The following is a 15,436-nucleotide window of genomic DNA, read 5'->3' on the forward strand; positions in this document are numbered from 1 at the left end:
CAAATACATTTTTTTACTTTTATTACTTGAGACCAAATAAATATAATGTGTGCATCCTAAAAATATCTTACAAGCTAAAGTACTTTCAAATTTTATGAAAATTTGTGAAAAATTCAAAAATTAATAAAAATTTAAAAAAAATAATAAAAAGGTGAGAAAGATAGAGAGTTTCGTGAAGATATCTTACAACTTCTATTCAGTGAGCCATGTGCACAAGCATTTGATATGCGATAGGTCACTCACTTTATTTATTTTACATTTCCACGCATTTTATTTATTTATTTGGCTGTACTACTTTTCCACAATTGGTTCCGAACTAAACTTTGTTAGTTAAAAGATGATGTGGACGTCAAAAGAAAAGAATAATTTGTTTTAAAAAAATTGATGACAAAAAGTGGTTTAATAATTTAAAAAAAATCACTCAACCACTACTTACGTGGATGTCACGTCATTAAACTTATCCACTTGCAAGTGCTGATTACGTGAATAATAGTTGGCCATGTCATTACAAAATGGCAACAATGGTGGAAACCAATTGTAAAAGCATGTAATCAAAGATTAAAGTATAATATAACAAAACAAAGAAAAAGTAAGGACTAAAGTTTTGAAAACGATCCACTGTATTTATTTAAATCCGCATACTGTATTTATTTTACTTAGCATAATTGGTGCAGAAGAATATGCAATACAAAAAAATAACAAACGGTACAATAAAACAAAGGACATTGAGTCTCTGACTCTATTAAATATGAGCATAATTGTTATTAAATATGAGTCAAAGAAAAAGTATACAATAAACCAAAAGTGTGACATGTAATAAAAAAATGATGATAAATTATTCATTGAATAGAACCATTAGGCGCCACTCAGACATATCTAACCTATAAAAAAAACTTGTAACAAAGTGGTGTGTATGTTAAGCTGCTTCTAGCAAAATTTTACTTGTGAAAATTATTCTGTCTTTGGCTTAATTCCCTTTACCCTGGAATATAGAAAAACACCAGAAAGAGCTATACCAGTTCCTGCACAGAATAATAAGCACATAAAATTGTCAGTTTCAATAAGAGCTATTATGCAGAGATATTTATACATTTAACAAGGAAGAAACAATTTTGTTTTATTACCTAATGCGTTAATCGGCGAGACTGGTGTTTGGAAAAAAATGACAGAGCTCACAATTACTATCACACGCTTCACGCAGTTTGCTACAGAATGAGTAACAGGTGATACTCTCTCCAGTATCATATAAGAAACCTGCAAGTTAATTTCACGCTTAATAAATTGTTTTTTGTTTTCAGTATGTAACAATTAATGATGTCTGGACATGATGCTTCATAACAAGAAGTGAAGATTGTAACTCTCTAGAATAAAAGAGGAAAAACTCACTTGCTGATACGCGTGGAAACAAAGTGCAGCGAGAAGAGATCTAATATACACTTGTTGAACATCTAATCCCTGTGAAGATAAATTATATCAATGACGTATTAGTAGCCTAACTGGCATACTCACTCCGTAACAAAATATAAGCAAAAAATGTTTTGGTACGAGAGAACGGTGTATTTTGATTTGAGAATGTTAACATCTTTTACTATCATTGTCAACGACGAAGTTACTTACTGCGGATTGCAGGTAAGCGGGGGTAAATTTGACACCCTCCATGAAGATAGTTAGAGGTACTGATAGGAAGAATGACATGACTGTTATTAGTGAGAAGAGTGTTATGTTGTCCATGGATTCCTGAGAAGAAAAAATGATTATTATTTAACCTTGGACAACAGTGACATAACTCATTAAGTGCTACTCTTAACCATGTCCATTGATGATATTACCTCCTTGTTAACCATGAGTTTTTTGCTAAGAACATTCCGAGATTGATTTGTCAAATTGGAAGCCATTGCACTCAAAAACCCAATCCTATCCAATATTGCAGGGAAAAAGCACATGTTAGAATTCTAATGACCAAATAGTTTGTTTTCATGTAATTCCATTTATAGTCTAGAATAAGAGGAGTAAGACTCACCAATTGAAAGAGGCCTCCGTAGCAGACGCGAGCGCCACTCCACCTGCAATAGGCACAAGGGAACCAACCACCCATGCCGTAGGCATCTGTAAGAAAAGTTAAGGAATTAAGATTGGAAAAAATCGTTTCACAGTATACTGAACTTCAAGTTTTGAAGTGGAAACCATGATTCAATTTTCCTTCAAACGCATAACATACATAATATATTATTATGTACTAAAGTCGAACCGATGACGATTTTACAAATATCAAAGAAGATTTAAACCTCATCCTTTGACCTTATAGGATCAAAAAACTCTTATAAGCAAGGTAACCTCTCATGGACACATAAGTAACCACATAAAACTAACTAAAGTGAGAAACATACTCATTAACCAACATTTGACAGCTACAGTGACAACATAGGCAAGGACAAAAACTGTTCCAACTATATAAAGAATAAAATGAGACAGTTTGTGTTATGCATTTCCTTTTGTTCCCTCCTGTCTAATGATGCTATAATAAACCATTTGTTTTCAATCATGTGTTCTACTTTTAGTATAGACCAAAATATCAGATATAAAACATATTCATATGTTTTACAATAAACTACAACATAACAAACAACGATTTGGTGTTAGTAGTTACCTCCCCAAGGAACATAGAAGACATAAGGACAGAAAAGAAAGGCTCCATTGATTTGACAGTATGAGTAAAAGAAACAGCAACCTTTCCAAGGCTCATATTAGTGAAAAGGTTCCCTAATGTGTGTACCAAAGCCAATGGAAATATTGCTAAAAGCTGCAAAAAAAAAAAGAACAGAGACATAAATTTACAATAATACAAAACAAACACAGAACAAATATAGTAGAACAGTAAGAACATATGTACAGAATAAAAATACCTGTGAAGAAGTGAGTTTTGGTCTTTTATAAAGATTAAGACCCCACATGAATGCTACAAGGAGTGTTCCAATAGCAAATTGAAAAGCAGTGAGAGTTACAGGTAAATGGTAAACCTTCAAGACCTGTTTGTTGTAGATATTGAAGTATATGTTGAAGGAAAACCAGAGACAAAAGAGGACTCCAAGCTCCAGAGTTTTGAAGAGGCTGCTGCTGCTGTCGGAGGAGTCCGCGGCGGCGGTGACGGTTGCTTTGGTGTGAAAGGTATTGTTGTTGGAGGAATGGAGGGGTGTCAGGGAGATGAACTTGGAAGAAGAAGAGGAAGAATAAACGATTGGTGTGCATGATGGGAAGGAAGAGGAAGAAAGATTGAGAATGGGATTGAATGAAGAAAGAGAGGAGAGAGAAGTGCGAGATTTGTAGAGAGAGAGGGAAGGGGTGAGAGGTGAAAGAATGGCCTGCATTTTGGAGATCGGAAGAGATGGATGGGTTTTCGGGGATATTAAGAATGGTTGTTTGTTTTGTTGCTGGACGATGATGGAGCGTGGAAGTGGGAGAGAAACCTAAATAAAGAATGTGAATAATGTTTTTGAATATAAGAATAAGTAAAGACAAAAGGGCATGAATCTAGACTATGATTTGTCGTATATTCTATTCTATGATATTGGTGGCAGTTATACTTATACTGAATCTTGATTTTTCTTTCTTTAGAAAAACAGGATCACGTCGTTGTCTTTTAGGAGAAACGGGTCAAAATTGATCCACCTAGTATAAAGGTTTACAAGCAAAATTTTATTTTGATTTTGGTTATTTTATTCCTCTTTTGTTTTGGTGTATTTTGTGGGGGAGATTTTGGTGATATTTTAATATTCCATTTATTTTTTTACAATTGGAATCAAATTTAGTGTTCTTTCCTAGAACTGAAATATTCACCATTGGATTTGTGTGTTTAAATTTGATGGTGAATTTCGGCTTAGCTTATAATAAGTGTTTTTACGTTTTTTAATTTGACATTAAAGATATTTTCGAATACTCTACATTAAAATCAATAATAAGGTGTGAGATATATTAAGATTAAAATGTGTACTTTGGGTTATTGTGAAAAGGAAAACATAAGTCACACGATCATTGATTATGTGATTCTCTTATCCTTCTCTAATTAGTTGATATGAACATTAGTTCTTTTAGGGCATGTTCATCTCATATTTTGAAGACCTAGAATATTCTTGTGAGTTACGATTAAGAAGATGGCATTGTTGATCTGTTATCAAGGTTGTGAAGTCATCGTTTGATGATTATTTGATTTGGCGATCTACAAATAGGGGTGGAAGTAGGTTAGACCGACTAACAGGAATCTACAACCTAGCATACATAGACTCAGGTTATGCTGAGTTTTTGTTTTAAATAGAAAAGGTCCAGATTTTTTAATAAGCCTATTTAGTTTTTTAAAAATCTAGGCATCAGACCATAAAAAAAGCGTTTTAAATCTATCAGACCAACTTATTTAAATAATATGAATAATTTTTTTATTATCATTATGTTATGTTTTGTACTTTGAATTAAAATATATAAATAAAACTTGGTTATCTTGGAGAACTTATAAAAATAAGATGAAAAATCTTATGAAAAATGTCATAAGGTATTTTTATAAGTTTTCTTAAACAAATAGTCTCACAAAACTTATTGTAATAGATAAGTTATAAGTCAATGTCAATAAACTTTTAGTCTCATTGATCTTTTAGTTTGTTAGTCTATTTAAACATTACTTGAATTGCCTATTTACTTATGTCTAAAATAAATACACTTTTATGTAGGCTAACGGGCTAACCAGTCATTCGAAAAGGTCAGACTCATGTCTAAAAATAAGCCTATGACAAACTACAGATCTGGCTTAGGCTTCAGTTTTTTTTTTTTTGCAAGCCAAACGTAGGCTTGACAAAGTCTACCTCGGCCTATCCTGTTTCCACCCTTATCTACAAACTCCTTAATCGTTGAGATTCTTAGAATTCTTTTTATTAGGTTGGATCACAACTAATTAGATATTGTGAACAAACATAAACTTTTAATATTCTTAACTTTATGATGTATGTGTATCAATCACTTAAGATATTTATGTCATTTTAAGTGACATAGTTAATCATTTCATATAGATTAAAAAAAGTGTAATAATGAAAGAGAATGAATGATATTTTTATTAAAGTATTTATTTTCAAGTATTGGGAGTGATGTAATGATTAAAGGGTAGAATTGTAAAAAAAAATTGTATTGTAGTAAATTGAATGAATCATTTATTTTGGAATACTTTTTATTCCAAATAGATACTCCCTCCGTTCCTTTTTAAGTGTCACTTTTTGACTCTTTACACATACCAGGGAAGCTAATCATTATTGTTACTTTTCAAATAATAATTCTTCTTTTACCTATAATACTCTTAATTATTTATTATATTCATTTTACTTTTTCTCTCTCAGCAATCATTATCTAGGGGTAATTTTGACAAAATTGTAATTAATACTACCTTGAACTTTGCAAGTGACAATTAAAAAGGAATAAATTTTTTACAAGAAAGTGACACTTATAAAGGAACGGAGGGAGTAATTCATTGTGGGACTGACGGAGTACCCACAAGAAAATAAACTACTTAAGGGAACTGCGGTCTTTTATGACATGTTATAAAAAAAATTATTTCCTTTTTTTAAAAGTAATTTAGTGGCTAAAATTCACCTTTTTAAAGATGAATAAGTGGGATGTCGCAAATTCGAACCTGCAGAATTCACTCTTTTAAAAGTGATAAGTGTGATGTCGTGAATTCGAACTTAGAAGACTGCATTTATTGTCTCTACACAATTATCAATTATCAACGGAATAATTTAAGGGGGCAAAAACTATGACTTTAAATAGTGGTGTTTACAACTAGGATTATTCAAAAAATCAAGAGAATCAAACCACATAATAAAATATTAGATAATCGAACCATTTCTTTAATAAGTGATCAATAAGTATCGATAGTTAATTGAATCAAAATTGAACTAATCGAATAGTCATAGTCAACCCTATGTAGGTACATGCCTAAAATTTTGGGAGGTCTTAAATTTTAAAAAGTTCAATTTTTTGTTTATTAATATTAATAGACATTAAAAATATATTATAATCAAAGTTTGATAAGTCAAAAATATAAAAAAATGATAAAGATCCAATACATAGGAAAGTGAAATTGATAAAAAAATTATTTTTTATTAATATAAAATTATATTTTTTATGTGTCAGTTTTAATTATTACAATTGTATTTTTTAAATAAATTTGACCATATTTTTAAAATTAAAAGTTCATTGGATCGGTCATACAAATCGCGGTTAATTAATGAAATCTATAGTATTCATAGTTTTGTTTAATTAAATAAATCGAGGAATTAAATCAAAATAAAAATTTAAATGAATTAAACTAAATCATTCAACAATTTTAAATTTTATAGTAATGAAGATTATTTTTTGGTTTCTCATTAAAAAAACTACTTATGTCAATAAATTGAAATAAATTTGGTGACCACAAAAAAATGGAAATATATTTTTGGGAATTAATACATATATTAGTTACTTCTTTTTTTAAAAAGCATGTTCCAAATTTTGAATTTCTTTTTTAAGTTAATCATAATTTTCATTTAGTATGAATGTATGCTTTTTTATTATTTGAATTAATTCTATATACATTCCTTATAATATTATTAAGAAAGAAAATCATACTATATTGTCAAAAAAAAAGAGAAAATTATATAATTTCAGTCAAATCTAGGGTAACATACCATACCATAAAAGATAGAGGTCCCCTACTGGACCTATTTTTCAGCTATCCATGTCATTCTTTAATTATTCTCTATTACTTTCTTTAAATATAAACAAATACGAAAATCTCGACCATGCATTTAGAAGGAGAAAAAATGGTATTTTGGTTCTGTTTAACTAGATGTATCCGGGCTTCCTTTGCATCTACATACATTTTAATATTTAAATGGTAAGTTAGTCAATTTTATTAGTATGTAGTATTAACCTAAGCTACTTCAGTGCCTTTTTTTTCTTAAGGTAAGGGATTAAAAAAAAAATCTAAACCACTGTATTTTATACGGGGTGTTATTGTCAATTTATTTGTGCCTTTAGCATTCTTGTGTTATACTCCTAGAAATAATGTCTTAAGTTCTGTAACTGTCCATCTAAAATTATGTCGAGATGAAGTGGATAATTTTAATACGTTAAATTGTTTGATTAGTGGTTTGGGCAAATGTCCAAAAGGATTCGTCTAATTTATACGTTCAGTTTAGGTACTAGCAAGTCAATCATTCATGTCATTCATGTCTAGGTGGACTTTTATTGTTAAGCGTCACACAACACATAAGCATGTCCCTCGTTTCATCCTTCTTATATTATATGTAGAAAGATTTAAATATGTTAGTTCATTTATGTCTCATATATTTAAGTAGAGAGAGTTAATTTATAATTGAGACAGAAAAAAAAAAGGTACAAAATCAGCTACAAAAGGGAGAAAAGAGGAGAGAATCATATTTTCATTTATTTGCAACTAGATTCACTAAATCAGTGATTCCAGATTCGTTAACTGTTGGATCTGTCATACCCCAAAATTTATCCTCCCCTTTTCACTTTTCATCTAATCTTTGGTTTGAGATTCATCTGCACTCATTCACGTCAAGTACATGTGTATCATTCATTCATTATTAGCACTTTCAAACATACATCATAGATTCAAAGTTTGTGGTTATTTATACTTAACAAGAGTTAGGGTTTGCTTGGGATCAAGCCCTAGGAATTGTGATGGTGCATTTAATGTGGAAAGCTAATCATTTGGTGTTCAATCTAGGGATTGAAACCCTAATTTCTTGTTGGGATCTTAATTCATGAAGATTGCAATAATCGTATTCACCTATGCACAAAACCATAATTCTTGACCTTGGGTGCCCTTGTATCACATGGTTTGGCTATTGATCTTGTGATTGACTATGGAACCCTAATTCATTGGAGGTTGATTCTTGATCACTATGGTATGCATCATCAATCATCAAGTTTGCTTTTACTCTTGGGAATCATTCATCAAATTGACCATGGGAAAAATTACTTCAAGGCTCGTATTGGGGAAGGAAACCTCAAGAGCACGAGAAGTCAACCACTATCGGAAATGGTTAATCAGGGGGATGTTGTTTTAAGATGTTGGGGCAAGTCAAATTGAGATCTTCCTATGACAAGACTGCTTTATAACTTGTGACTAAGGTGATTCATACAGATACCCAATAGACTAGGGCAGAGGCAAACTACGAAGATATAAGCTCTCTCCATGTTCCAAATCAAGTGCAGAGGTGTGACAATGATTGTTGAGCCTGAAGTAGGTGCCATAGAATCATGTCTCTATGACCTTTATCCCAGCCTTAAAGTTCCCACCTCCCACCACAGGAACATCCGGTTAACCATTGCGTAAATCACCATCATGCATTAATCACATCGTTTCACTCATGCATATCATTCACCTAGCATATCATGGACCCTTTTCATACAAACCAAAAAAGGCAAATAAAGAATTCCTTTTTGAAGTAATATTCATTATATTACTTGCACAGGAAGCAAGCTAGCCTAAACAGCACATCAACAAACACAAGCACAAGAGAGCAAGCACACACACTATATGCAAACAAGTGGCTCATACAAGGCTAGGCTTTAGTCAAGGGGTCAAATCAACCTCGACAAACAAGCCAACTGGAAATGGGTGTTTTGAGCTCTTAACCCTAACATTGAGAGTTAGGGTGAAGCAGATGAAATGGGAAGTGAGGGTAAGACCTCACAACTCTTATCCCTGGCCTGGGAGATACAAGCTCTCGTTTCACTCATGCATATCAATCTGAACATAATATTCATTATACTCTCTCTCTCTCTCTCTTGGGAGAATCCCTTTTGAAGTAACTGGGTTTATGACAAATAAAGAATTTTAACCTTGACTTGTTAAACCTCTTTGATTTGGACATCTCTTTATGCTCACTTCCTCCTCTTGAGACACTCAACCTTTCATCACTATTGTCAATCTTCAAATCTTTCACCTTTGAAAATATTGTCACATCCGTCTAGACTTCATCCAAAGTAATAATATATTTCTTACCATAAAGAAGGACATTCTTGAAGTGCTCAAAGTATTTAGGTAATGAGCTTAACCATAGTATAAACTTGTTCTCACCTTAAATCTTCGCCTCAATATTATCCAGATCATCAATGATCTTATGAAATTCTACCAACTACTCCATTATGAATTTGTTCTCTACCATTCAGAATGAGTAGAGTTATTCTTCCAGACATAATATATGTGCCAAAGACTTAGTCATATATAATTATTCAAGTTTTGTCCACATCGAAGCTATAATCTTCTCCTTGGTGATTTCCCATTGAAATTTATCCTTGAAGCACAAGATAATGGAATTTCTGGCCTTATCCACCATCTTGGTATTCTCTAATTGTGTTAGGCATTGCGAGCATTGATACATCGCCCTTCAATGCTTTAATACACTTTTCTTTAGTTAAAATTGATTACATATTCACTTTTCACAATCCCAAATCGTTGTCTTTGAAAAACTTCTCAAACTCCCATTTAGAACCCATGATACTCATTTGTAAAAAAAATCTATTTGCCCCACGGTGGGTGCCACTTGTTGTGAAATTTGAAAGGTTCAATCATACAAAAAAACTTGATGCGTGGGAACAAAGAAGAATGACAACCAAAAGAAACGATCTTTAACAAATTAACCAATCCTGATACACAAAAACTACATAAGCCAGATCTGATACCCGATGGACTTGAGTCGCTTGTCATAACCGATCTGGCCACTGTCGATGTCAATTGCGAATGATCAAACCCGCCTCAACGGCTCGCCACCAACCTTCGCCAACTTCCAATTTGATTTTTGATTTTTGCAATTTTGAAAAATATTTATTTTCTCTTCATTACTTAAAATTTTAAGACATACTTTAACACATTCTACTTTAAATTTGTTTTTACATCTTTTGTTATGGTCTTTGCGAACAGATAGAACAACTAAAAAGAAATAAAAAATTCATATAGATAGACAAGTTTAAATACTATATAATGCTTGAATAAGAATAAAGGATTAAATATCTTTGTGATGTTAATAAATATCTTTTACTCAATTGTTCCATAATGAGTGACCAATTTGAAATAAAAGAGTGTCCCAAAATGAATGACCAATTTTAACTTTCAATGCATCTTTTTTAATTTTATCTTCTAATTAATATTATTTTCATCATTCCCAATACATGATAAAAATATTTTAGTAAAAATATATATTTTTTTCTTAATATGTGTGAAACGGTTAATTGAGTAATTTATTATGAGACAAAATAAATATTTCACTTTTAATTTTTCAAAAAAAAAATTCAAAGAATACTCCTTTTAAAAAATGTTATCTACACTTTTGATAAATTAAAAAACAAATCAAAAATATTTAAAAAAATCACGAAGATGTTTAATCCAAAAATAAAGGATGACTCCTTTGAATAGTTAAGTTATCCATTAACTTTGAAGTTGAGATATCCACTAACTTTGAAGTTGAATAAATGAGAGTTGTCGTCTATAAAAAATGTGCAACATAATAATTGCGGTTACCATATAGAGTAAATAGGATCTTATCTTAAGTTGTTGTACATGACACGTACATCTAATAATTTCCATACAAAAATTTAATTTGTACATTTCTCCGTTAATACCCTCAAGACAAGAACTAACCCCTTGGTAATTAAAACAAACGCTTCAGATTAAAACGTGGCTCGAGGATCCTATGGTTCAGATGTGAGACACATCATCACCAGAGCCAGAGCTCCAGTCATCTTCCCCGGTGAGCTCCACCGGACTGGTCAAGATGAACCATCACCAAAATAAAAAACAGGGACATGATCTTAAAGAAAAAACATCACTGAGCTCGAATCTGACCTCAAATTCCTCCAATTCCAAATATATTAAGAGATATGTGGAATTGAAAAATGAGGTACATGATCTGGGTTGCTTCAATTTGACCTCAAAGCAACTCAATCTTCTTGCCTACATTGGTAGGACTTCAGACAACCAAAGAATCAATGAAATTGAGCAATAAATTGAGAGAATCGAAGAGTTGAAAATTTCTGCAAATTACCTTCAATGGAGGTCTGATCTTGATGGATCTTGATCTGAATTGTGATTGGCTTCACTTCAATTGCTTGCAGGAAAGGAATTGAGAGGTTTAGAAACAATGGACTCCTGGAGAATTGAATTCCAAAACAGTGGAGATTCAAGCTCAAATTCAAATGAATTTCTTAGGGTTATCCTATGAGAGTGAAGGGTTTTCAATGGGGATTCAAATCTGGCGCAATGTGAGTGTTAATTCTGAGCAAATGCAGTTGTATTTATAGATGAATCCATGTGATATTTACACACTCTTTCCATTTTCCAAAATTGGCAAAAATGATGATGGAATGGTGCATGGGCGCGCATAGGCCCATGGAATGATAGCTGAAAGTCCAAATTTGAAGTTCATATGCTTTGAAGATTGATTGGATTGCAAGGCAAATGTGCATTGTTACTTGAAGTTGGATCTATGCCAAAAGATATCAGCCTGTTTAAGCCATGTGCAGCCTATGCATTTCTCATCCAAAATGAACGAACTTGAGCTCTTTAGAAAGGTGAGATCAAGAGAAACAAGTTTGATGTTGAACACTTTCTCATTTGGAGCTTGGAAATTGGATAAATTTGAGGTGGAAGTTTGGAAAAATTTGACATATCAAAAATTTTCTAAGTGTCAAGCCATATGCCTCAATATTCCACCTTACTTAACTTTTTATAGGAGCTTCAAATGAGAAAAGTGTCTTTATAAAAGTTGTAGCTCTCTCAAATAATTTCAAAATGGTCACTAATTTCATGTCATTTGGATTTTAAATGATAGAGTTATGCATTTTTGAAGTTTGGAAAAATCACTTGATCAATGGTATAGGTCAAAAGTGACCTATAATGTAGCCTCATATCACATGCTCAAAAAAGTTGAATTAGCTCCCACTCCAAACATAAAAGTTGAAGTAGACACATTTAATTTGATTGTGCAACTTGTAAATATTTCATCTCATAAAAATTGAGCAAGTTATGACCTTGGGAAATTGACTTTCAAATTAGGGTTTAGACAAAGTGACCTATAATGTTTCAACATAGAAAATGATTTTCCAAGCAAAACTAGATCTATGTCTCAACATGAAAGTTGTTTATAATGTAACTTAGAGTAAGTTTTCTCTTGGAATCATTTTCATATAGTGAAAATTGTATGAGATAGGGTCTAGGGAGACCCAGTTTTGATCAGATGTATTCATCTGGCCAACCACCATCAACCACCTTGCTAACTTCCAATTCTCTTGACTTTCTTGGCTCATGGTAGATCATATATGCATAAGATGATGAATTTTGAAGTGTCCCTTGAGAAATTTAATCAATTGGTGAGATAGCTTGTTGGTGAAGTTACTCAAGATACCCAGTCAAACTAAGGTTTCCAATGCAAATCACCCTCAAACTCTTGAAGGGAACTTGATCAATATAACATGTAGAGATCATTGAGACTCATATATGATGTTCATAACCATTCTTGGATCAATTCTTGGTTGTGCTCTTTGTTCATGAGGGTCTCAAACCCTAGATGTGAGCTTGATGAATTAATGAGATCATGTCCTTCCTACAAAAGAGTTAGACAAATACAAAGACATATTTTTGGTATTTTGGTTAGTGAAATGATAAAATACAAATATGATATAATCACAAAGTGCTTGGTGATCTCTCCTATTAGAGTTATATCTTAGGATATGAAAAATCAGCACTATAGAATAATTAAGGCCAACCTTAATTTAATAGAATAAGAAAAGTTCAGTACTATAGAATAATTAAGGTCATCCTTAAATGTAGAGCTTGAATGATTCAACTCTTGAATGTTCAACTCCTCTTGTATAAATAGAGCATCATGCTCAATTCCAATTCAATATAAAAAACAGAATTAGTTTCTCTCTTTTCTCTTTTAGCTTTCTATCTCTTCTCTCTCATATATCACTCTAATATGGTATCATAGAGCTTCGGTTCTATCCATGGCAGCGACTCCGGTAACTACAGCTCCGGCCACCGCAGCATCTATGTCATTCCAACTCAAAATCACAGAAAAACTTGATGAGAAGAATTTCCTACTTTGACGCCAACAAGTAGATCCTTTCGTTAACACAAATAATCTTCAAAACTACCTTTACCTTCGTGACATACCGAATCAATATCTAACTGATGAAGATCGTGCAGCTGCTCATGAGAATCCTGCGTATCGCACCTGGATTACGCAAGATCAGTGGCTTATGACGTGGCTTCAATCCATGCTTTCACATTCGATTCTTTCACGTGTTCTTGGATGCGTTCATTCCTACGAGCTCTGGGAACGTATTCTTGCGCATTTTCAAAAGCTTACATGTGCGAAAGTAAGACAACTACGAGCGGAACTCAGATCTACAACACTTAAAAACAAATCTGTTGGTGATTACCTGGTTCGCATCAAAGTTCTTGTTGATGCGCTTACTTCAGTCGGAGATCCAGTTCCAGATCAGCAACACATTGATGCGATTCTTGAAGGTCTTCCTCAAGACTCTGCCTCTGTTATTTCAGTCATTGAAAGCAAGTTTGATTCAGTAGAACTTGAAGAATTTGAAGCTTTTCTTCTTGCTCATGAGATGAGATTCAACAAGTATAAGAAACACTCTCAAATGGAGGTGGCTGCCACAGTGAATCTCACTCAAGCTAATTCTCAACCTGAAACTGATAACTCCAATAACAAGAACACTGAACAAGCTATGAATTCAACCTTTAATCCAACCTATTTGTTGGTACCTTAAGATTGGCATTAATTTTGTAAAACAAATAATGTAATCACCTCTGTTGTTTTAATATGTTGGGTTGAAGAAGTTCAACATCTGGACCAACATGTCATGTAAGATGTCACGACATCAGGACTGTGACATCTCACATGTGTATCAAACTGAATCAGTTAATTCTGATTTGGTTTGTGATTAATTAAGAGATCTGGTGAATATCCTATCTCCTATGTGAAGATCTTGAAGATTCTATCAGAAGATTTGGAAATATATATGGTGAATATACTGTTTCTAAATATGAAGATATGGTAAGATCTTTTAAGAAAATAAAAGATTGAAGACCTTGATTGAACCAGATGATTTCTTCCAGCTCTGTAACAGCAAAGGAAAGATTTGCTGCGATTTCTGAAGGCCCAAATCCAGTTGGGTGATTAGGTTATAAATAGTAGATTGTAACCTAGGCTTTGTAAGCCTCAAACAATGTAAAAATTAGGGGTATGTGTGAGGTAAACCTCCTGATCTTACCTGATCAGGAGGGCCTTCCAAGGTCTTGGTGAATGGGCCAGAGAATGAAATGAGAGGGGGGTGTACCTGCAAGGTGCTCCAATGCTTAAGTCAGAAAAGGTACAGAATGAGGTTATCAGAGTGTGAGTTAGAATACCTGCCCCTTTGCCATAAAAGGGGTATTTATACTGAGCCCCCAGCGCTGGGCCAAGGCTCCTAATGGGCTGGATTAGCTAGGCCCAAGGAGGAGCTGCCAGGGGACGCGTCAGAAGCGTTAAGACCTAGACCAAGGTCTGCCCCCTGGTCCAACTGCCCCTATCCCTAAGGAGACAATATAGGGGAGTGGGGTGACGTGGTAAGTGAGATGCCGTTATGGCTCTGCCCGACACAACTTAGGTGTCCGCGACGTGGGTTGACGATGAGTGGATGGAGATCATATGAGGAGGACCCGCTCGTTGTCCGACACGTATTTAAGGGTCCGGGGAGACGTTCTTCGGGCGGACGGTCGTTCACCTGACGTGTCCTCGTGGTCGTTTGGACACGGTTGTTTGGACGTGGGCTTGGCGAGCATTGGGGCCGTGCCGTGCCTAGTGTCATGGCCCAGTCCAGAACAGGAGCCCCCCAAGTCGAGTCTCTGAGCCAGAGAGATGACTTATGTTTCAACTAAGGGTTCCCCGAGACGATGGGGAAGCTTGATCGTTAGACAGGTGAGGTTGTAACAGACCTATTCACGACTGACATTTTCTCCGGGAATGTCGGGGATGGAGGTGATCGGTTGGTCTGCACCTTCCTTGTAGTAAACGTGGGTATGACGCGGGGAGGTGGCGTCTCGGTGAGTCGAGGAGACGGACAGGTGCTCGGGTCGTTTCAGTTTCTTATCTTTGATAGACGTGTCTCAGAATTAGTGGCGTCGCTTCGTTTCGTGCGCAAAGACGGCGTAGGCAGGCTAGGCAATGATGACCTAGCGTGTTGGTCTACGTGCCAAGCCCTATAAAAAGGGGTTGAGTAACTTCATTTCCACTTTTTTTTTGCTCACACGTTCACCGGAGTTATCCACATTCTCTCTCGTTTGCTCTCGCTCAACCGTCTGGACCGCCGTCTCCGCCCGTCCTCCTAT

At 34.1% G+C, this 15,436-nt stretch overlaps 1 protein-coding gene across 1 annotated transcript; it reads right to left on the bottom strand.

The window, feature by feature from the left end:
- Positions 1-711: 711 nt before the first annotated feature.
- On the bottom strand, positions 712-3,529 carry LOC127073930 (triose phosphate/phosphate translocator, non-green plastid, chloroplastic). The gene is made up of 8 exons (XM_051015178.1): positions 2,904-3,529; positions 2,648-2,800; positions 2,021-2,106; positions 1,830-1,914; positions 1,618-1,737; positions 1,387-1,455; positions 1,125-1,254; positions 712-1,022 (listed from the first exon to the last, which is right to left on the bottom strand). Exons 1-8 carry the CDS (start codon positions 3,363-3,365, stop codon positions 952-954), a joined length of 1,176 nt encoding a protein of 391 aa, XP_050871135.1. The 5' UTR covers positions 3,366-3,529; the 3' UTR covers positions 712-951.
- Between the last annotated feature and the right edge of the window lie 11,907 nt (positions 3,530-15,436).

The sequence above is a fragment of the Lathyrus oleraceus genome, chromosome 4 (genome assembly GCF_024323335.1).
Source record: "Lathyrus oleraceus cultivar Zhongwan6 chromosome 4, CAAS_Psat_ZW6_1.0, whole genome shotgun sequence".
In the NCBI taxonomy this organism is placed as follows: domain Eukaryota; kingdom Viridiplantae; phylum Streptophyta; class Magnoliopsida; order Fabales; family Fabaceae; genus Lathyrus; species Lathyrus oleraceus.

Bases quoted from the DNA above. Each gene is read 5' to 3' on its own strand.
- LOC127073930 (XM_051015178.1), bottom strand. From the start codon at position 3,365: ATGCAGGCCATTCTTTCACCTCTCACCCCTTCCCTCTCTCTCTACAAA. The intron at 1,915-2,020 runs GTGAGTCTTACT...AATATTGGATAG, and splicing joins ACGGAGGCCTCTTTCAATTG to GATTGGGTTTTTGAGTGCAA. The intron at 1,456-1,617 runs GTAAGTAACTTC...TTATCTTCACAG, and splicing joins CCGCTTACCTGCAATCCGCA to GGATTAGATGTTCAACAAGT.